Genomic DNA, 24,237 nt, shown 5'->3' with positions numbered 1-24,237 from the left:
CAAATAGGCCCCTCCAGGTGGGCCCAGTCTAATCACACGAGCCCTTAGAATAAGAAAACAAAAGAGTTAAGTCGGAAAAATGTTGTGGAAGAGAGATGAAGCAGAAGTCAGAGAGATTCCAGACTTGAGAATGATTCAGTCTGTCACTTCTGGCTTTGAACATGGAGGTAAGGAACCATGAGCCAAGGAATGCAGGCAAGCTTTAGAATGTGAGAATAACTCACAGCTGACAGCCAGCAAGGAAAAGGGGACCTCAGCCCTACAACCCCAAGGAACTGAATTTTGACACGAGCCCAAATGAGCTTGAAAGCAGATTAATCCGTGGAGCCTCCAGAAAGCAATATAACACTCCTAACACTTTGATTTTGATCTTGTGAAATTAGGCAAAACACCCATTTGAGTGATGCTGTACCCGGACCTAAAGAACTGAGAGACAATAAGCTTCAGTAGTTTTAATAATTTGTCATGGTAACAACAGAAACTCATGCTAATAAATATATCTTCAAAGCCCCCTTTGCCATGTAAAATAAGATATTCACAGGTTTCAGGGCTTAGGGCCTGGATATCTGTGGGAGTGGGGCATTCTGCCTACCATACCATAAGACACAGTATATTTCTGAACAAGGACTATTTCCAGGGACAAACAGAATTAGTTCATAATGATAAAGGGGTCAATTTGTCAAGAAGAACTAACACTCATAAATGTTTATATGCCTAATAACAAAGTTTCAAAATATATGTAGAAAATACTGATCAATCTAAAAGGAGAAATTAAAAAATCGAACTGTTACATATGGAAATTAAGACTTCTTTCTCAGTAACAGAACATACACAGAAAATTACTAAGGATATATATGATTGTAGCAACACTATCAACCAACTTGACCTAATTAATATTAATGAGCTCCTCCCAACACAAGCAAAATACAGATTACTTTCAAACACACATGCAACATTTACCAGGACAGATTGACTTCTGGGCCATAAAACAAGGCTCAACAAATTTAAAAGGACTGAAATCATACAAAAGTAAATAAGCACAATGGAGTCAAACTAGAAATCAACAATAGAAAAATATCTAGAAAATTCAGGCCGGGCGCGGTGGCTCAAGCCTGTAATCCCAGCACTTTGGGAGGCCGAGGCGGGTGGATCACGAGGTCGAGAGATCGAGACCATCCTGGTCAACATGGTGAAACCCCATCTCTACTAAAAATACAAAAAAAATTAGCTGGGCATGGTGGTGCGTGCCTGTAATCCCAGCTACTCAGGAGGCTGAGGCAGAAGAATTGCCTGAACCCAGGAGGCGGAGGTTGCGGTGAGCCGAGATCGCGCCATTGCACTCCAGCCTGGGTAACAAGAGCAAAACTCTGTCTCAAAAAAAAAAAAAAAAATATCTAGAAAATTCTCAAAACATTTGAAAATTAAATGCCATACTGCTAAATAATCCATAGGTCAAAGACCACGAAGAAAATTAAAAAAAATATTTTGGACTAATCAAAAGCAAAAACATAATATGCCAAAATTTGTGAGATACACCAAACCAGTATTTAAGGGAAATTATAGCATCAAATGCTTACATTAGGAAAGATCTCAAGTTTCTAAGATTCTATCTTACGAAACTAGAACGGGAAGAAAAATTTTAAAAAGCAAAGAGAAGGAAGAAAATGATAAATATAAGCACATAAATCAATAAAATGTAGTAAAAAGGCATTAGAGAAAAAAAATCAATACAACTAAAAGCAGTTTCTTTGAGAAAATAAGAAAATTGGTAAATCTAGAGCCAGAGTAATCAGTAAAAAAAGTAGGCTCAAATTACCAATATCAAGAGTGACACATGGATATCACTACAAATTCTAAAAATACTAAAGGGATAAGTAGGGGATATTATAAACAACTTTATGCCAGTAAATTTCTTGAAACAAAGACAAGGAAACTGCAATTCTAGTTAAAACCTTTTTCACAAAGAAAATGTTAGGCCCTGGCAAAATCTACCAAACATTTAGGGAGGAAACAGCACCAATTCTTCACAAACTCTTGCAAAAAAGATGAGGCGGGAACATTTCCCAATTTATTTTAGGAAGCCAGCATTACCCTGATACCAAAACCTGATCAAGAAAGAAAACTACAGACCAATATCTCTCATGAACAGAGACGTAAAAATCCTCAAAATATTTTAGCCAATTGAATTCAGCAAAATATAAAGACACTATATTAAAACTAAATGTGGTTTAGCTAGGATTGCAAGATCACAATCTTGGATTAAAATCTGAAAATCAATTAACATCCTTTGTGGTATTAGTAGGCTGAAAAAGAAAAATCACATGATCATCTCAATAGTTGTGTAAAAAGTATTTGACATAATTTGCTACCTATTCGAGATAAAAGCTCTAAACAAATTAGGAATAGAGAAGCATCTATGAAAAACCTATAGTTATACTGCTTAATGGTGAGAGAAGCAATACTTTCCCCTTAAGACAGGAAACACAGCAAGTATGTCCACTTCAACTTATCTATTCAACATTGTACTAAAGGTCCTAGCCACAACAATAACATAATAAAAAGAAATCAAAAGAATACAGTTTTGAAAGAAAGAAGTAAACCTGCCATTATCTACAAACAATATGATTTTCTGTGTAGGAAACCCTAAGGAATTTACAAAAGAACTAGTAGATCTAATACATGAATTTAATAAAATTGAAGTACACAAGATAAAAGTACGAAAGTTAATGCATTTCTATATATTAGGTATGACAAATTGGAAACAAATTTAAAAATATATGTCATTTACTGCAACTTTCCTAAAAATTTAAAACTATTCAAAAATTAAAAGTTTATGAAAAATACACCATTTATAAATAATATCACAAATATAAAATATTTAGGGATAAATCTAACAACATATATGCAAAACCTATATACTGAAGCCTACCAAACACTGGTAGGACTGTGGGGAAGTTATAAACAGAAATTTATTCCTCACAGTTCCAGAGGCTCGAAGTTGGAGATCAGGATGCCAGCATGGCTGAGTTCTGGGAAGGGTTGTTTTCTGGGTGGCAGATGGCAGACTTCTCATACCCTTCACATGGTGAAAAGAGAGTGAGCCAGCTCTCTGTTCTCTTCTTATAAGGGCACTAGTTTCAATCATGAGGGCTCCACCCTCACAACCTAATCACCTCCCAATGCCCCGCCTCCAAATACCATCATATTGGGGATTAGAGTCAGTTTGTGATTTTTGAGGGGACGCATTCAGTTCATAACTGCCAAGAAAAATTAAAAATCTAAATAAATGGAGAAAGATACTGTGTTCATAGATTAGAACACTCAATACTGTTAAGATTTACATCCTCCATGTATTAGTTTCCTATGGGTGCTGTAACAAGCTACCCCAAAATTGGTGACTTAAAATAGCACACATTTATTATCCTGAGGCCAGAGGTCCAAAAGGGTTTCACTGGGCTAAAATCAAGATATCAGCAGTACTTACTCCTTCTGGAGATTTTAAGGGAGAATCTATTACCTTTTTTGTCCAGTTTCTAGAGCTGTATTCCCCTGGCTCATGGCCCCTTCCTCTATCATCAGAATCAGCAACATAAGATCTTACAGTCTCTCTCTGCTTCCATCACACTGCCTTCTCCTCTTAATATTATCTCCCTCTTTTAAGACCTGTGATTGACTGAATTTATTGCCCATTTGGATAACCCCATCATCTCAAGATCTTTAACAGGTTCCATGGAAGTGCATATATTTGAGGGCCATGATTTAGCCTATTACACTCACCAAATTAACCAAATTATTTTAAAGACTGAATCCAATCCCAGTGAAAATTGGGAGCCAGCAGGTTCTTCTGTAAAACAGACCCATACTTACAGAGTCAGTTAATTTTCCACAAAGGTGCCAAGGCAATTCAATGGAGAAAAAATGTTTCAATAAATGGTAGAACAACTGGATAAATGAGGAAAGTACACTTTGACTCTTAACCTCACAACACATACTAAAATTTATGTGAAATGGATCATAGACCTAAATGTCATAAACAAAACTATAAAATGTCCAAAACACATAGGAAAAAAATACTTGCAACCTAGGGTTAGGCAAACATTTCTTAGATGGGATATGGAATTGGACTTCACCAAAATGAAAAACTCCTACTCTTTAAAAGATACTGTACATATCATTAAGAAAATGACAGCCAAGCCACAAACTGGGAGACCATACTCTGAAACCTTGTTTCTGACAAAGTACCTGTATCTAGTATATAAAAAGGACTTTTGCAGCTAAAATAATAAGTGAACAACCTGATTAAAAATGGCCAAAAAATTCACAGACATTGCATCAAGGAAGGTATGCAAAAAGCAAATAAGCACACAAAAAATACTATTTTCAGGTGTTAGGACAATGCAAATTAAAACCACAATGAGATAAGCTTACACACACACTAGATCTCTTATATATGCTGGTGGGAATGTGAAATAGTACAGCCACTTTTGAAAATACTTCAGAAGTTTCTTATATAGTTAAGTGTATACTTACTCTATGGCCCAGCAATCCCACATCTAAGTGTTTTACTCAAGAAAAAGAAAAATATATGTCCACACCAAGACTTGTATTCAAATATTCAAAGAAACTCTATTCATAATTGCCATTGGTGACAACCCAGATATCCATAAACTGTTCAATGGTTAACCCAATTTTGGTATGTCCATTCAATGGAATACTAATCAGCAGTAAAAAGGAACAAACTATGGATGAAAACAGCACTGATGAATCTAAAATGCACTATAAGTCAAATAATTCAGATTGAAAACCCAAGATACTGTACAATGCTACTTATTTGACATTCTGGAAAGGGCAAAATTCTAGACACAGGAAACACATCAGTGCGGTTACAGATAAGGAATAAAAGCTTAGATGTAAAGTAATTTGTCTAAGAGCTCAAAGCTGGGAGTCAAACCATTTGACTCCAAAATCCTTTTAATTGAGTATTATACTATACTGACTTTACACTAATAATTGAACATATTTAGAAAAGCATCTGAATAAATATCCACCGAGCAGCTAACAGTTCTCCAATGGGGAAGATTAAGGATAGTCTTTTTACTCTTTTGCTTATGATATCTGAGTTTTCTGTAAGGTACATGTACTATTTTTGTACTATGAAAAATAACATAAGAAACTTCAATTGGAAAAAAGGGAGGAGGGTACTAAGAAAATGAGACCTATAGAATTAAACTCAGAAGCAAGCCCCCAAGATAGAAAACTACACTGGGAAGACCATGAGATTCAGAGGGGTTGCTAACAAAAATACATATAGCATCTTTGTGTCATAGTATTCTTACCCATAAAGTTAGGGCAATAATATGCACCTCATAAGGTGGCTGTGAATATAAGATAATGAGTATGATAAGTGCTTTGTATAAAGCACTTAATCAGCAGCTCTCAAAGTTCTTAGCATAAAAAATTTTGACATTTCTTTAGGTCTTAAAAAGGAATCCTTTTCAGTCTTAAAAATTACTGAGGATTCCAATGAGCTCTTGTTGATATGGGTTATCCCTACTGGTATTTAATATTTCTGATACAGTGGTTATTTTTAAAAAACTACTCTTTAAAGGTAACAATAAACACATTAAGTACAAACATAAATAACATTATTTTTAAAAATTCCAAAACCAATACAAATTTAGTGAGCGGCAGCACTGTTTCTCTAGTTTAGCAAAATTTTAAATGTATGATTTCATAGAAGACACCTAGATTCTAATATCTACATTTACATTCATTCTGTTGCAATATATTGTTTTGGTTCAAGTATACAAAGAAAATCTGGTCTTGGAGAGATGTTAGAAAAGAACTATTAGTTAGAAAAGAACTATTTTAATAGCTCTTTCAGATAATGGTAGATATTCTTCAACAAGACACCAAAACTCAACAAGTGGTAGTTTCTTAAAGGTTAACTGTGATGTGGAATCTGAAATCCTGTCAATGAACTTTTTGTACTCTGCTACACTGAAATCCACTGGTCTCTCTTAAATTTTCAATGACTCTTTTATCCCAGTATGATTGTATAATACAATGTAGGTCAACTGGAAAATACTGGTTCACTGAGTTATAAAGACCTTTTAAATGTTGACACATTTCATACACAATAGCAAAAAAAAAAAAAAAAAAAAAAATCACACTACGTATTCACTTACTAACTCCACCCACTTCATCAGAAATACTTTAAGTACTGGGAGGTTGTCAAGCTCATGGTGGTAGATACAACTTTTCAAAAATTCTTATTTTCCCATGAAAGATCAAATTTTACCATTTACAAAAAATACCATGAGTTGTTTTCCTTGAAGGTTTCTTCTTGCATTTTCAAGAAAATGTCTGTCAAATACCATAACACAAATAACCACAGTCTTGACTGTCAAGTTGTCCTTCCAAATAAAAATGATGTTCCATGAAAACAGCAGCTTGTAACTCAGGCACACATGTTTTTCCTTGAGTCAACTATTACACTTTAGCATACGGCAGGTCTTTATGCACTCTTCACATTTCATCACATGGAGTATTAAACTAGATGTGCATGCAGGGGTCAAGATTAAATGACATTAATATTTTTCTGGTTTATCAAGACATTCATAAGTGAAGCTGGCATCCTTTTTTAACTGCAAGTCCAGCATGTGGTGAAGAATCCAACAACAAAATACTAGTGCAGTTGGTGCCACTGTCCTAATTTGTGCTCAGGCACCTGCTGTTCGACCCATCACTTTAGCTCCACCAGTGCCAATGTCGACCAAGGCAAAGAATGTCTTAGGATTATAATTTTGACTTTGCAGATACCTGGAAAGAGTCTTAAGGAACTCCAAGGTCTGTGGAAAACGGTTTGATAACCAGCATACTCAATACACATTAGTTAATATTATTAATACTCAAAAATAAAAACAGGCTTTTACAAGTTGCTACAAAGAAAGAGAGAATTAACATTTAAAGAAGCCAAGATAAAAATGACTTCATCCATGACTTAGACTTTGGACAAGAAAACAGCCTGTGTCCAGGTGGGGTAGAGCGGGATTCACAAGTTAATAGAAATGGAGTTATCACCACAAACACAGTACATAATTAGTAGAGGCAGAATTTTTCTCTCTAAAAGCAGAGGGGAATATTCCAAAATCTAAAAAAATCAGAACCAATTTGTTAACTACAGCCTGTGGCTACAAATATAATTACCAGAAACAATGGCCTTGAAAACAGAATATTTAAAAGAAATTAGTTGATTAGAACATTAACAAATGCTAAGATAATGATAGACACAGGATTCATATGTAAATTAAATAATATGGACAGGTAATTTTTATCCTAAAGGATTTTCAGACTACAACTAAAAAGTAGATTGAGGGGAGAGTAAATGCTATAAGCTAACTTCATTATCTTCTGTAAAACAGTTTCCTTATTTAATAAAAAAAAAAAAAAAAAAGAGAGAGAGAGAAAGAGTAGTGGAACTAAAGAAAAGAGAAGTACCAAAATGTTTTAAATGTTGGAAAAGTGATTGTTTTATGTGGTTTTCGACATAATTTAAAGGAAACTTAAAATTTTATGTCTATGACATGAAAAATAGAAAACAAGATAAACTTTAAAAAGGACAAATAATAGCACAAAAATGTAATTCATGATCCAAATACTAGGGTTAGAAAAATACACATGTGCTGAATGTTCTTTTATTAATTTCCTATTGCTGCCATTCAAAACTGCCACAAACCTAGTGGTTTAAAAAGCACAAACCTATTACCTTACAGTTCTGGAGGTCAGAGTCCAATATGGGTCTCACTGGGCTAAAGTCAAAGTGTCAGCAGGACTATGCTTCCGAAGGCTCTAGGAGAGAATGTTTCTTTGCGTTTTCTAGCTCTAGAGGCTGCCACATTCCTTAGCTCATGGCCCCTTCCTCCATCTTCAAAGTCAACAATGGAGAATGCAGTCCTCCTCATACTCAATCACTCTGCCCTCCTTTTCTGTTTTCTATATTGAAGGACCCTGTAATTACATTGGGCCCAGCCAGAAAATCCACAATAATCTCTCTATTTTAAGGTCAGCTGATTAGCAAACTTAATTCCATCTGCTACCTTAATTCCACTTTGCCATGTTACAGAACATATTCCCTGGTTCCACAGATTAGGATGTGGACATACTTGGGGAGTCATTATTCTGCCTACCACAGCTCTATAAAAAGAAAGGTTACTTCCTAGATTAAAAAAGTAAATCTGTTACATTCAAGAGTCACACTGGGAACCAATGTTAAAAGCTGAACCAACTATAAGAAATCAGAGGACAGAGGTTTATCACACCTAGATGAAGACAAGAGAAACAATTTACTATCTTTAAAATTATATAAATTAGATTTTAAAACAAAAAGTACTAAAAGCTAAAGGGACTAATAAGGAAAACCTAAATAATAAAAATCTAACAACATGACCATGGAATATGGAAATAATTTTACAATTTTTATTTTTTAAGAATACACAGAAATATTTTCATTGTGGGCTTCCTCATGTTCCTATTAAATCATGACAGATAAAACAGACAAAGTTCCTAGGGAAAATATGGAAATGAACACAAGAGTAGATTTAAAAAACAGCAAGATTATATCAAGAGAATTAAGTAGCAGAACAAGAAAACACTTTCTTTACATATATATAGCTTTTCCAGGAAGAAAAAAAGGAACCTTGGGGCAGCAACACACAATAAACATGTATCTAATTTACAATTTTTAAAAACATCTGAGTGGCTGAAATGTGTGAGATATATAAAAAGGAAAAACAATTTCTTCCCTCAAGATGCTCAGGCTAATAGGAACAGAGGGAGATGATGTATCAACAAGTAACTACATATGGTAAACCAGGAGACTTGGAAGATTAATTTCTCTGGGAGAGCTGGGAAGAGAGGTGGAATCTGGGCAACAAGTTGGGAACAAGGAATTCCAGACAAAGGGAATAAGATGTTTTCCAATCTTTTAAAAAAATTTTATTTTTATTTATTATGGATACAAAACAGTTGTATATACTTATGAGATACATGTGATATTTTGATGCAAGCATACAATGTGTAATGATCAAATCAGAGTAACTGGAATATCCATCACCTCAAACATTGATCACTTATTTGTGTTAGGCACATTTCAATTCCATTCATTTAGTTATTTGCAAATATACATTATTAACTATATTTGCCTCTTGAGCTATCAAACACTAGATTTATTCTATCTAACTGTATTATTGTATTCATTACCCGTCACTTCTTTATCCTCCCCTCTCCAATTACAGCAGACTGGAACACAAAGAATACTTTCTATAAATCTTGGTGGGTAGGATGCTGGAGAGACGGGAGAAAGGGCATTGTAGGGAATAAGCCAGAAGTTGGCTGGGGTAAGATGGCAGGGGAATTTGAATATCAAGGTAAAGTCCTTGAAATTTATTAACAGGTAATATGGGGCCACTGCAGATTTTCTCAACAAAAGAGTGACAGAAGATACACATGCATGTGTAAGGTAGACTGTAATCAGTAGAGACCAGAGGCAGAAATTCTATACAATTTATAAGAGACTGATAAAAAATGGATCATTTTCAATACTGATTTGTTAAACAGTTTAGTAGAGTTGATGAGATTTTTTGCATGCACTTAATTTAAACTTCATGTGCCTCATGAGCAAAATGCAGATACCTCTATTAGATAGTGCTGGGGATTTAATAACCTATCAGAAAACATTCATTGCAGGAGTTGGCACCTGCAATTAACAGTTAACTAGATCAATGTTAATTTCCTTCCTTAAATAATGATTAGGTCAAGGATAAAAGAGAACACTATTACAGAATATTTAATATATTACTAAAATATAACTGAAACACAAAACACTTGGGCAGCTGCCAAGCAAAACTCAGAGAAAATGTGTTCACTTCAAAAGTTTAAACGAAAGTAGAAAAAAAAAAAAAAAGAGGCAAAAGTAAACTAGTAAATTGAGTTTCTAAGAAATTTGGGGGAAAAAGCCAAAATACAGAAATAATAAAACTAAAAGTAGAAATATAGATTAAAAAATGAAACTTATCAGTAATCCTAACAGCTGGCTTTTTCATTAAAAATTAAACTACAAAGTTGATCAAATAAACCAAATTAATATAATCAGAAAGCTCAAAAGATGTAATTCATATACACTCCTAGTTGGGGAAAGGAAGAATAGTATCTTAACTATATAAATATATTTGGAAGCAAAGTCTAAAAGGTGACTGCATATCCAAAAGAAAATATCAAGCCTGATTTGTAAGAGAATATACAATATAAGACAAATAATACAGTGATAAGAAAATGTACTTAAAAAATAAGTCACAGTTGTAGCCTAAACTACTTTGAGTTACTTTTCAAGAAACATTCAGACCAGAGTCCAAGTATAGAAATAGACTGCTTATTCACAAACCTGGGAGAATTGGGAGGTTCCAGTTTAACATTAATCACTACTTAAAATTCACTTTTCCAGTTACACCTTTAGAATGGATTTATGCCACGTTCATTTGAATCTGTAGTGTTAGTATATGATGAATCACTAAGTAGTGTTATCTGAGCCAAAGCTAGTGTCCTCTCTGAATTATATGGAGCTTTCTGCTCAGGCTCAAATTCCCTCTCTCCCCACTTTGCAGGGTTAGGAGAACAGGTAAGGAAAAAAGGAAGAAGGGAGGAAGAGAGAGAATATACATAGCAAAGGGATGATGACTGAGTGTAAACGTTCTAGTATCTGTTTTCTGCATATCCTAAGAATGCAGCTGGACTCTTTTTAGACCTATCAGTTTTTTTTTCCATTGGAAGCTGCTGGCTTCACTGGAGCATGCACATGCACATTAACAAGTGCCTACATGTACGCACACATGTGCACCCACACACAAAGAAACTCTGGATGGCATATCCCAGTCTATAGCTTGAGAGAATGGCTCCAAATGACAACCTGACAAGTTTCACAAACTATCAAGGTAATTGCCCCTCTTACACTCAGCAGAACCTTATTAACCAAATTTAAAGTCTTTTAGTGGAGATTTTAACTGGTTGTAATTAGACGAAAAATGTTTAAGAGCATCTAACCAGTAGATATAAAAAAGAACAAAGGCCAAATAAAAGCAGAGCCCAGGCCAGTAGGAAGATCTACATTTAAGTTCCTCAACTGCCATTCATCATCGGTGTGGTTTTCCCTAAGTCTGTTTCCTCATCTGATTCCTCATGTATTCATTCATTAAGACAAGGGTATCTGAAAGCACTGTGTAAACCAGGCATCCCCAAACTACGGCCCGCGGGTCGCATGCGGCCCCCTGAGGCCATTTATCTGCCCCCCCCCCCCGCCACACTTCAGGAAGGGGCACCTCTTTCATTGGTGGTCAGTGAGAGGAGCACAGTATGTGGCGGCCCTCCAACGGTCTGAGGGACAGTGAACTGGCCCCCTGTGTAAAAAGTTTGGGGACGCCTGGTGTAAACAATACATTTTACCCATTCCAGCTTTAGCAGTATTATGAAAGACAAAAGTTCTGCCAATTGTAGGTAACAATCTCATTTAGCAATCATTTTTGTCACTATTAAGTCAGAGCTGACAAAAGTATGAGTCTCCAGTTATAAAGAACCTATCTCTGGAGTTGGAGGCTTTTGTTTTAAATTCCAGTCAACTTGTACAAGTATGACATATCATGCAAAGTAATTAGAAACCCCAAGCTCTATATTTTTTTAAAAAAAGCATATCTTCTGGAGTCCTAGGAAACTATCTAAAACTCCTTCAATCCACTGTCTCTCTTGTGCAACAAGGATTTCCCTGTGGTACATGTCTATTTGTACTCAACATCTACTCATTTAGCACCTAATTCAGCATCTCTGAATCCTATCCCTTAGAGAACACAGCTAAGAACAATGTGTGTGTAAATATCAAGTCATAGGAATGATATTTTTAAAACTGGAAATTACACATTCAAATGAGATTTCTCTCCTTTACCCAGTCAGTCCCCTTGGGAGGCAATGCACTAATTCCAATGGTACTTCATTATTCAAACCATCTTTGAAGCTTTCTTCTTGGAAGCACCTTGAGAACCTGCAGTCTGATCTTTTGATTACCCCAAATGGTGCTAAATTTTCACTAAGGATGGATTCGGATTTTGGAAATGGTGAATAGTCACTCAGAGCCAAGCTTAGTGAATAAGACGTGTGATCAAACTAGATGGAACTATTTTGGTTGAAAATGTTAAATGATCATAAAGCAATGAGATGTATCCTCTTATGTGATATGTAAATTGACTTTAAAGGGAATTCCAGATGAGTAACAAGGAGTATGAAAAATGGAATAGGTTTATACATTCCCTTCCCCCAATTAATTTATTTGAATGACAACACTCATTTGGATGTATAAGCTCCAGTAAGAGGTTTGTTTTGTTTAATCACCTTCAATTTTTAAATAGAAGGGTCCTTAGTATACTGGATCTACAATGTCATTGGGGAAAGGGATTGCCACTTAACTAGAAATATGGCATGGCATGCAGGAAAGAACACAGGCTTCATGGGACTGACCTGGATTAGAATCTTAACTTGGGATTCTTCCTGCCTGTGCGACTTCAGGGAAGTCACAAGCTGTCAAGACTTTAAAATAAGGCTGATATCTAATTTTGCAGGGTTGTTGTAAAGATTATGTATAATAGGTGCAAAGCCCCTATATTGGGCCTGGCATGTGGTACTACTCAAGAAGTCACAGCTATTAACAACATCAGTAAAATCAAGACCATTTCCTGACTGTAGGTGGCTTGAGAGTACAGAACAACAGATAAACAGTCACTTGAGTGGTGAGTAGTTCACTTACAGTACTGACAGTACACTCAGGGATTGGATACTGCTTTCTTAAAAACAATAATCTGTAAAGAATATTTGCAGTAACTAACACTACATATTTAACTCACATGACACATGTCATCTGCATGCTCCTACCACACAAACCTCTTCACTACTTGAACATACCAGGTACTATCATGACCCCATGCCTTTGCATACTTTGTCCCTTCTGAGATACCCTTCTGGCTTTCTGGTCTGGTGACAACCCTACAATTCTAGCTCAAAGTCTGGCTCAAAAGACTAGCTCAATTCAAAATCTAGCTCAGGAAATTCCATTTGACCCAGCAATTCCATTACTGAGTATATATCCAAAGGGTTATAAATCGTTCTATTATAAGGACACATGCACACGAATGTTCATTGTAGCACTGTTCACAACAGCAAAGACTTGGAACCAACCCAAATGCCCATCGATGATAGACTGGACAGGGAAAATGTGGCATATATATACCATGGAACACTATGCGGACATAAAAAATGATGAGTTCATGTCCTTTGTCAGGACATGGATAAACCTGGAAACCATCATTCTCAGCAAACTGACACAGGAACAGAAAATCAAACACCGCATGTTCTCACTCATAGGCGGGTGTTGAACAATGAGAACACATGGACACAGGGAGGGGAGCATCACACACTGGAGTCTGGTGGGGGCAACTAGGTGAGGGGAGTTGGGGAGGGATAATATGGGGAGAAATGCCAGATATAGGGGATGGGGAGGAAGGCAGCAAACCACACTGCCATGTATGTACCTATGCAACAATCTTGCATATTCTTCACATGTACCCCCAAACCTAAAATGCAATAAAATATATATATTTTAAAAAAAAGTCATTTCCACTACAGTCTCTTCCCTGCATGCTCAAGACAGAATTAGTGGTCCCGCCATTTGTACTTCTAAGACATTTGGTTCCTGTCTCCGTAATGCCTCATAATCTATTGAATTCTTATTTCCCTTTCATTTCTGCTTCTTCCACTAGGCTTACACATTGAGAAAAGGACTATATTCCATTGATTTGTGTACTTAGAGCACGTAGTACCTCACTTGGCACGAGGTAGGAACCTAGGAGATGTTTGATGAACCAATGTTCTAAATATACTTCGTAAATAACTGCTGGAAGACAGGTAACTGCCTTTTGTGAACTATATTACCAGCAATCGCATTCCTTTTTCCTGACTTCAAACAAGAGACAAGATAACTTACATAGACTCCAGAATGTATTCTGAATATGGAGCATATAGAAGTTTCCAAACACTACTGATCTCATCAGTACCCTGTGGCCACATGATGGAACCCCCAGAACAACATTTCTCAGCCTTTGTTCCAGTCTAGCACACCTGAGGTATATACCATACTCCCATCAGGAGCTCACCACAGATGACTAAGAAGGCCCAGCAGAGTTTTCTCACAGTCTTCCAGTGCCACATGGCTGCCAGAGTGGAAGGGCCTTCTCTGAACCAGCAACTCCATCAAAGTAGCAGAAACTTTCAAGGCTCCATGGTGTGTGCAGGGAGCCCACCTAATGCTGCCTACTCCCAGATCCCTACCACCCAGAATGCCTCGGAATCGGTTTGCCTATTCTAAGAATGGGGCTCTTTCACTGTTAGGAAGCCTCAGGTATTCAAGGAAGGACTTCTTTGTGGGTCCAGTACATCTGTTTCAGCATGTCTTAACCTGCATAACTAAAAAGCAATTATGAAAAGAAGTTCATGATCAATCAGTCCTGTGCCAGATGGAAATAGGCAGAGGGTCACCTAGCAGCCCTGCACATCTGACTGTTGACACTTGTGAATCATTCTCTGTCACTGCAGTTTCCAGAGCCTTGTCAATGCAGCAGTGGATTCAGATTTACCAAGATCCAAAAGGCTTGAAAGGGGATCTGGAGCCATGGCCCACGCCTTGGGACCCATCAAACCATAAGAGTGACTATTTCTGTGACAAAGACATAATCTGCAAAGTAAAGACAGCCATATTCTGCCTTAGTACCATATTCTTTCTCATCTCTCCAATGGAATGGCTGCACTCTGAAGGTGGGAAGAGGGCAAGAAGAAAGAGAACCAGACCACAGACCACCAGGAAAGCAGTGATTGAAAGCAGCAGCTCTAGATTTCTTTTATAGGCTCTGGAGAGTTATTCACTTATTCATCCCACAAATATTTATTGAGCCAGGTACTAATCCAGGTATGCAGGCTATAAAACTGACACAGTCATGGCCTTGACCCCATGGAGCTTTAAGTTTAGTAGGGGAGGTGGGTATTAATCAAATAAGCACACAAATACAAGGGTACAAATATGCACTATGATGGAAGAGTAGTGCCTACTACAGGAATTGTAGAAACAGGGAGCAGTAGATCTGTGAGGGAAGTCAGGAGAGCTTCCCTTAGCAAGTACCAAGTGAGGATAAATAGGAGTTCACTAGGTCTGGAGGAGAGGAAAAGAGAAGGAAACATTCCTGGCAAAGAGAACAGTGTGTGACAACCTCCTGCGGTAGGAAGGAGATGTTGAATTTGTTTAAAATTAGAGGTAGGGGACAAAGCAGTGGCATCAAGGTTTAAATCCCCACATAAGGTATCTTCCTGTGTACACCCCTCCGTTTTCTTTCTAGTTACAGGGAAGGCCTTCCTCAGCATGGAAGGGAACTAAAGCACAATGTCAAAAACTAGGAGTTCTCAGGAGACATGAAACACTACCAGCTAAAAAACCAAATCTGATTTACCAACAATACCTGGCCAATGTCTTCTCGAAATATCTAAGATTAAGGAACCCACTACCTCTGGCAACACAGAATCAGGAAAATGGCACAGTATAAAAGACCTTTAAATTTTTCAGGTAGAAATACATTTTAATCCAGGTAGAATTAAGATATTGATAAATATGTTGATAATTACTACAAATCTGTTTAGATATCAGGTATTGCATTGTAATTTCATATATTAATTTTTTGGAGGAAAGGGCTAAAGGAAAAAATGGTTAAAGGTAGTATCAGTGCAGCACTATCTTGCACTGGCAACTCTGTTATCCTGTTTAATCACTCAAAGCAGTTTCTTATGGCTTCTGAATTATATGTCACATTGCAAACAAGTTACGTAGCTTTCTGTTTATAAACCAGTTTGTAATGAATTATGAATTGGCCTCCCTACCCTTCTGAGAGATTATACTCATTCTACAGATAAAACAATAGATAAGTGAGTCGCCCAGGGGCACAAAACAATTCAGCTTTTACTTATCTTTCTTATCACCATCTCTAAACAGAAGACACACATGGCTTGTCTAGCTACAGCAACAACCGTACTACCCTGCAGACCAATCGTAACCCCCTGATGCAGCAGAGGAAAGTACTGCAGTTAGTTCTGTTAAGGCCAACAATGATAATGTCTGCACCGTGTTAGGGACACTGGCACTCCAGACAAGAACATGAACTCAAAGTGGAATAAAAGCACCTACAAAGTCACAATGACTCACAAGTTAAAATGTCACCATCCCTAGGGAGACTGCATACTTAACATACAAACACTCCCCTAAGACGTCCTTTCATCCTCAACAAGCAGCCAAGACAGTCGTCCCCATACTTGGCCCCCATAGTACAGCACAGCACAGTACCGTAAGACATCTTAAGCGTACAAGTCCTTCTTCACCCCTTGGCTGAGACCGCCAGCATCAAAAGCACCTAGCATAGGTTACAGTATAGGAATGTTTACTGAGCACACGTCTTCCCAACTAGCGAAGAAGGGAAACTTAAGAGATCAGTTAGGCCAACTTCTTATTTTACAGAAAGGCCAAAGAAGGGCAGAGAGAGAATCATCAAGTTACATATGGCCTGGTCTCCAATCCAAGTCTTTGGGCTCAGTGTAGTTCCACAGACATTTTATTTGTGCCTACTATTTGCCAGACACGGTGGGTGAGAGGTGCTGGGGACACTAAGATATGCAGGAGATGGTCTCAGCTTCAGGGAGCTCACAGCCTGGGGGAAGAGAACAGTTACAGAACAGTCGAGCAGGACAGGCGCTTGAGTCCTTAGCCAGTGCTTTCTCCACACTGTGCACTGGGTGCTCCCCATCTGGAAAAGGACAGCAATATCTACTTCCTGCAAATAAACTTGTAGTGAAGACTGATGAGAAAATGCATATGGAAAATGATCAGGCTCACCCTGAAATGCATTATATAAGGTATTGCCATACTCTGACACTGACTCCAGGGATTCAACAATGTTTCAGGTACCCGTTCAACAAAGAAGCCAACAAGCAAAGGATGGGCAAAAATCCACGGAAAACCGCCAGGGCTGCGAGGAACTGGAGCAAACAGCTGGGGTGGAGGTAGGGGTGTTGGGTCAAGTGAGACGGCCAGACGTGGAGAATGGAGGACACGCAGCGGGGCAGAAGAGGATGGAACCTAGAGAAAGAACTTGGGACAGCAATGAGGGAGAGCAAGGGGAGAGGAGTGGGGTTCCCTTGGGGCACGACGAGTCTCCCGGTGGGGCCCTTCCGGCTGTGGCCGGGCAGGGGCTGAAGGCACCGGGCACTGGAGGAGGAAGAGGGCGGGCGCCAAGGCCGACTGTTTTGCCTGGGAGCCGCTTGCACCCGCAGGGAAGCTCAGGCAGGCGCCCGGGTCTTCGGGCTGCAGCATCTCGCCCGCCGTGCCTCCCTGGAGCCGAACACCAGCCCGCTCCTGAGCCCGTAGCACGGACTCCTGAGGGCGCCAACGCCGCCGCCTCACCTCGGGTTGAAGTCCTGGAAGAGGCCCCTCAGGTTCATGGCGGAGAACTTCACCGCGGCGTCCTCCTCCACCCCCGCGCCTTACAGCGGGTTCATGGCGCCAGTGCCAGCCGCGTCCCCACTGCCGCTCCCGTTACTGCTGCCGCCGCTGCCGCCGAAGCCGCCGCAGCCGAAGCCGCCGCTGCCGCCGCCGCTGTCACCGCCGCCGCCCCAAGAAACCTGAACCACCGCTCCCCGCCCCTCCTTCCGGGCTTCCGTACGGAGGCCGCGCATGCGCTCGGAGCCCCGCCCAGAGCTCCCCTGGCAGAGAGGCGGCTGGCCCTGTGTCTGCACCCGGCTGGCGGAGGAGACCCCAAAGGGTATGGAGGCTGGGAGTGAGCAGGGACCCGAGGAGGATGATGCTGACGGGTTGAAGGCCTGCAGGGAGGGAGTGCGCCGCCCAGGAGTCTGGCGGGCAAGACTTGGCAGACACCCGTCACCTTGGCCCGCGCTGCCTTCTGGAGCTTTTCCCTGCTGATGACTGAGCCCTGGGAGTAGTGACAACGAGTGAGATGTTACATTTTGGCAATGTTATCCCAGGCTTTACCTGTCAGGTCTGTCAGCGACTCCAAAGTTTGGGTCCCAACTTCCCTTCCAATTCCCAAGGCAGCATATCCAGATATGCTGGCTATTCCAAACTCAAGTTACCTAGCACCAAAATCACTTACTCCCAACTGCCTTCCCCTCCTAGGTTCCCTTTTTCCCTTAGCAGCAGGCCTATTCGTAAGGGGTATTCAAGCTGAAGACGTGGAAATCATGGTGACTTTCCTAACCCAGTTCAGAGCCTCCTTGGATCCTGTCTAAACTTTGTGGTCACTTCACACCTGGCCTTTGCCGCCACTCCAGGCTGCCCTACTTCCAAGTGCCAAGTTCATCTTTCTTGGGCAAGTCAACATCTTTGAGTCTCAGTCTTCTCTCTGCAGAATGGAAATGATAAAAACCTATTTTCTTTTCTTTTCTTTTCTTTTTTTTTTTTTTTTTTTTTTTTTTTGAGACGGAGTTTTGCTCCTGTTACCCAGGCTGGAGTGCAATGGCGCGATCTTGGCTCACCGCAACTTCCGCCTCCTGGGTTCAGGCAATTCTCCTGCCTCAGCCTCCTGAGTAGCTGGGACTACAGGCACGCACCACCATGCCCAGCTAATTTTTTGTATTTTTAGTAGAGACGGGGTTTCACCATGTTGACCCGGATGGTCTCGATCTCTTGACCTCGTGATCCACCTGCCTCGGCCTCCCAAAGTGCTGGGATTACAGGCTTGAGCCACTGCGCCTGGCCTAAAAACCTATTTTCTAAGCGTGTTAGGAAGATTAAGTGAGACAGTGTGCATAACACACTGCCTGGTATGTGCTAGGTGTTCAAAGAATGTTGTTGCTGTCTGGTACTCTTTCAGGTGCCTACCTCCTCAAGGATTTTGTTTGCTTTTGGAATCCAAGGGCAGGACAAGCTCATAGCAGATGACCTAGTTTACCATCTTCACTCAGGGCAGATTTAAGTTTTCATGAGCACAGCAATGCCTTAAACATTAGTCTAGAATCATTATGGATAATAGTCATCCTTTGTTGCAATAGCAGAATTTCACAAATGACAGTTTTATACTGTTTAGCCCCAAGGGCAGCTTGAGAGGATCACAATTATGATAGTCATACTTAGCCTTGATGTATCACCTTTCTTAGAATGTGAAAACATTTCATAAGTGGTAATTAAGCTTCCCAACACCCACTGGGGAATGGATATTATTACACAAGCTGATTTTAAGGATGAGTATTCCAATCAACTTTTCCTCTACTGAAGCACCAAGACCTTGTCCCAGACTTTTTGGCCCAGCTTCCTTTCCCATCCTCTGGGTAAAGTCCAATGTGTAGCCCAGAGGAGGTTCTCAATGAGCACTCAAATACAGATGAGGAACTAAGGCACAGAGAAGCTTGTGTAATAGGCCCTGAGCCACCCAGCAAGTAAGGGTGGAAGAGTACAGATGCAACACAGCATCTAGCTGAACCTGCATCCCACACAATTAGAAAGAGGTGCTTGCCAGTGGTCATATTGAACAGCACCATCTTCATTACCAGTGACTGTGCACCAAGCAGGCATGAGGAGATGGCCTGTCAGTTCAGACACTTAAATAACAGGCCCTATTGGCCTTTCAAGAGCTTCATAGATAGAGGCCAGGCGGGCTCCTCAGAGTCCAGAGCCTTGAGGGCAGATGCTACTTTAGTGAGATTCCCAGGGAGTCCTAGAGCTGAACCTCTGCTCTGCAGGCCCACAAGTTCAATTTTAGCAGTTCTCCCAGAGTTGGCCAGGCCTTGGGTGCCATCTAGCAAAGGCAACAGGGCACTGACACACAAATTACTTGTCAGTGTATTCTTTTGCTCTGACAAGGTAAATTGCCAAGAGGAGCATATGAACCTGTCTGTGAGGAAAAACAGGAAAAACTGGACTATCCAAGGCCTCACATCCCCAGTCTTCAAGAGGTGGATTACCTGGACTGCCTCAACTACACTGGAAGCCCAGCCCTGTACACTACTTGTGCTTTCATGGAAGAAAAAGAAAACAGCCAGAAACCAGATGTCCACCTGGTCCTCTCTCCAGCAAGTGCAAAAGACCCTTACTGACAACCTGCTGCTCACCTCAGAGACCTCACTCAGTGTCCCATCCTAGATGGAGGTCCAAAGCCTCAATTACCTGGGTAGACAGACCCATGAGTAATCCTGACATTAAAGAAAGACCCTGGGCCATATGCAGGCACCAGGAGTGTTGGGAAGCTTAATTACCACTTATGAAATGTTTTTACATTCTCAGAAGAAAGGTGATAGATACATCAAGGCTAAATATGACTAGTGGAGAAGATGACACCCCCATCTTCTCCACTAGCAGAAACTGACTTTATCTTTTCCTTGACTTGCTACAAAATTCCAGGGCTATCTTACTAGGGGCTCCAAGCATTCTTCACTCAAAGGCCAGAAATGGCTCTGGATTGTAAAAGCATGATCCCCAAATAAGCCAGAAAACATATTCTTGTGACTTTGGGGTGGGCTTACGTTACAATATTCCAGAAGCATCAGTTTATATCTGACCATGGTTTTAAAGGATAACTTGGATTTTTACCACCCTTCTGATAAGTTGGTAGCTTGTCCAATTAAATATTCACATTGGCTCCAATGTGATGGTATAGAGGATAGACCTCTGAAGAGCAAGGCCCTGGTGAAGAGAATCATGGTGCATTTAGACACTTGGATTGGGGAGACCTGGCATAGGGGAAGGAAGTGGCTGTGGACCAGCTCTCCATACCACCAAGTCTCCTTCCCTGGCTGCAGAAGTGAAATGGAGAGTGTGTGGAATTAGTAGATTTGATCTCAACACCAGCTTCACCCTTGCCCCAGTGGTGGGAGGGCCAGCCGGTATCCAGTCCTGGACAAGGCCTATGGGACTATAAAGAGCTTCTGAGAGATCATATTGACACTTTCTTTAGCCAGGAAACATGGAGGCACCAGCCTGCAAGGCTTTCTCAGCCTGAAATTTCCCACCTTAAGTTACCTAAAGTCCATACTTTGAATGCCACCAATTAGAGAATTGCTGAAAATACTGGGAATTACTCCGCTTGCAAAATGGAATCTCCTCCTTCCTGAGAGAACCCTTTGTTTCTGGCAACTTTAGCTTGACCTGAATACACATCGGAGATCTCCCTGTGAGGTGAGTGGGTCTGGAGTCTAGACAGTGGTTTGGTTAAATGCAGAGCTAGATTTAGGGGCTTGGAGAACTGGAGGAGGGGATTAGGGGGAGGTGACCAAAGGGACCACAGAGGCAGTAACTATAGTTCTGCTTGCATTTGCAGCGACCTCATGGCCTTCCAGAGCCCAGAAGGATCCACTTCCTCAGGGAGGCTTCCCTCAGGTAGGCAACTACAGTTACTGAGAGAGAAGAGGCAGGGAGAACAGTCCCAAGGCCCCAGTGGACCTCCTGTTACCCAGGGAAGCCCTGGAAGTAGGTGGTTTATCATCCCTCATGGAGCAAGCTTCCTACTAAGGGAAGCAGGGGCCATTTCCTGTTGGAAGGCAGAATGGGGAGCCTGTGCCTGGGCCTGCAAACCACCATGGTATCCTTGTGCTTCTCCTCTGGACCTCTCCTGATGCCAGGGTTTCCAGGAAGCCTTCCCAGCTGTGACACTCTCCTCCAGTGTACTGTGTATGCAAAGCCCAGGTCAAGTGCATGTAGCCAAGCACACGGGACAGACAAAAAGACCCATGCTTGCAAAAGGTCACCAACCAGCTGCCCACATGATTCCTTTTCCTCCGTGTTCCCAACCTGCTCTCCTTACTGAGTCTCCACTCACTGCTGGTCTTTTTCCATTTGTGTTTCCACATTGTATTTCTGACACATTCCTCTGGGCCCTCTGCCCTAACTAATCAGATGCCCTCTTCCTCACCTTGCCTTCCCCTAATGGATCCTTTCAGCGTGGGTAGCCTGTAACTTTTACTCCTTCAGTCGCATTCATCTGACATATGTTTTCCAGAGTGTCTGCTTTGTGCTGGGCACTGTGGAAGGCACTGGGAACACACATATATGAATAATGAAAACACAGCATAGTGCACAGTAAGCATCGGGGATGTGGGAACAGCTGAGCTGAATCTGAAAGGAAAAATAACAGGCTAGGAAGAGAGGAAATGCGGTTCCAGGCAGAGTAAACAACAGTTGTGAAAGCACAGAAGTCAGTGAGTAGAGGCAGGTGCAGCTTTTGGAGAACAATGTTGTCTGCAACCACCTCACCACCCCACTCTGCCTACAGGCCGCTGTGCATGTGCTTTCTCGACTCATGCTTCCCACTACATCCCTGCATCCTTGGATCCTAGTATGCAGTAGGTGCTCAGGCAAAGATGATGAAATGAATACTGATGCTGGAGAGTCACAGCGTACTAACAAACAAGCAGTTCTTCTTATTCCCTTACCTCAAACCAGGCAACTCATGTCTGCAGGAACAATGATCCTTTCTTTCCAAGTTTCTAATAGCTGCCAGCATTTTCTGTGGGTACACGTACTCCCACTTTCCTACCAGTCATTGACATATTGAGGTTTTTTTGTGTCTTGTTATAAAACAACTTATACCATGCTTGCACAGTTCTAGGATGTGAGATGAACCATCTATTTAATAACATATTTTCAAGGGAAAAACCCTGCATGAATCAATGTACTTACTCATCTTAAGATCTATACTCTTTCATAAATATTACCATGTACAGGAGAAGGTGCATCTTAGATATTCAGCAGTAATTTCTCCTTCTTATTGATTATAAGAAGGCCTACTTTGGGCCATCTTATAATCATTGCTATGGGTTGAATTGTACCATCTAAAATATACCCTTCAATATGCTGAAGTCCTGATCCCCAATACCTGTGAATGTGACCTCACTGGTAATAGGGACTTTGCAGGTGTAATAAAGTTAAAATGAGGTCATTGGAATGGGCCTTTAATCCAATATGACTGATGTCCTTGTAAGAAAAGGGAAAATGAAACAAACACAGACACAAACAGAAGACAGCCATGTGAAACTGAAGGCAGAGACTGGAGTGATGTTGCCACAGCCAAGGAACACCTGGAACTACCAGAAGCTGGAATAGGCAAGGAAAGATCTTCCCCTAGAGCCTTCAGAGAAAGTACAACCCTGCCAGCACCTTGATATTGGACACTGAACCTCCAGAACTGTGAGATAATAAATTGGTGTTGTTTTATACCACACACTGTGGTACAATACTTTGTTATGGCAGTCCCCGGAAACTAGTGCAATCTTATTACACCAGTGCTCTGAAGTCGTGCTATGGTTTGGTTTGGCTGTGTCCCCACCCAAATTTCATCTTGAATTGTAGTTCTCACAATCTCCACGTGTCATGGGAGGGACCCAGTGAGAGTTAGTTGAATCATGGGGGCAGTTACCCTCATGCTGTTCTTGTGGTATTGAGTCAGTTCTCCCAAGATCTGATGGTTTTATCTGGGGCTTTTCCCCCTTTTGCTCAGCTTTTCTTTTTGCTGCCATCATGTGAAGAAGGATGTGTTTGCTTCCGTTCAGCCACAATTGTAAGTTTCCTGAGGCCTCCCCAGCCCTGCAGAACTGTGAGTCAATTAAAACCTTTTCTTTATAAATTACCCAGTCTTGGGTATTTCTTCATATCAGTATGAGAATGGACCAATACACCCCATTTTTCAGATGAGGAAAGAGGCAGATCACTAGGGGTCAAGCATAGAAAAGGTGCAGCCAGAAGAACTAATCTTTTATAGTCTGTATTAGTCAGAGTTCTCTAGAGGGACAGAACTAATAGGATGTGTGTGTGTGTGTGTGTGTGTGTGTGTGTGTGTGTGTGTGTGTAAAGTGAGTTTATTAAGTATTAACTCACACAATCACAGGGTCACACTATAGGCTCTCCACAAGCTGAGGAGCAAGGAGACCCAGTCCAGGTCCCAGAATTGAAGAACTTGGAGACCAATGTTCGAGGGCAGGAAGCATCTAGCACGGGAGAAAGATGTAGGCTGGGAGGCTAGGCCAGTCTAGTCTTTTTCATGTTTTTCTGCCTGCTTTATATTCTAGCCATGCTGGTAGCTGATTAGATGGTGCCCACCCAGATTAAGG

General features: G+C 40.7%; 1 protein-coding gene and 1 long non-coding RNA gene across 4 annotated transcripts in view; one reads left to right on the top strand and one right to left on the bottom strand.

Annotated features, from left to right (window-relative positions):
- The window catches only part of TMEM185A (transmembrane protein 185A), a 52,371-nt gene extending 34,551 nt beyond the window's left edge, over positions 1–17,820 (bottom strand). For all 3 annotated transcript variants that reach the window (XM_074391400.1, XM_010341779.3, XM_074391399.1), the window contains exon 1: positions 17,588–17,820. In XM_074391400.1, coding sequence (XP_074247501.1) covers positions 17,588–17,625 — 38 coding nt within the window. In that variant the 5' untranslated portion in view covers positions 17,626–17,820. The remainder of the gene's footprint in view (positions 1–17,587) is intronic.
- A 56-nt stretch (positions 17,821–17,876) lies between these two features.
- LOC104650438 (uncharacterized) lies at positions 17,877–23,861 on the top strand. Its single transcript, XR_744071.2, has 3 exons — positions 17,877–17,945; positions 21,090–21,310; positions 21,453–23,861. It is a non-coding gene; the product is annotated as an uncharacterized LOC104650438 (long non-coding RNA).
- Positions 23,862–24,237: the final 376 nt, after the last annotated feature.

Source organism: Saimiri boliviensis, chromosome X, assembly GCF_048565385.1.
Source record: "Saimiri boliviensis isolate mSaiBol1 chromosome X, mSaiBol1.pri, whole genome shotgun sequence".
In the NCBI taxonomy this organism is placed as follows: Eukaryota; Metazoa; Chordata; class Mammalia; order Primates; family Cebidae; genus Saimiri; species Saimiri boliviensis.
Note: the sequence above shows the minus strand (reverse complement) of the source record. Positions and strands in the feature narration are given on the sequence as shown.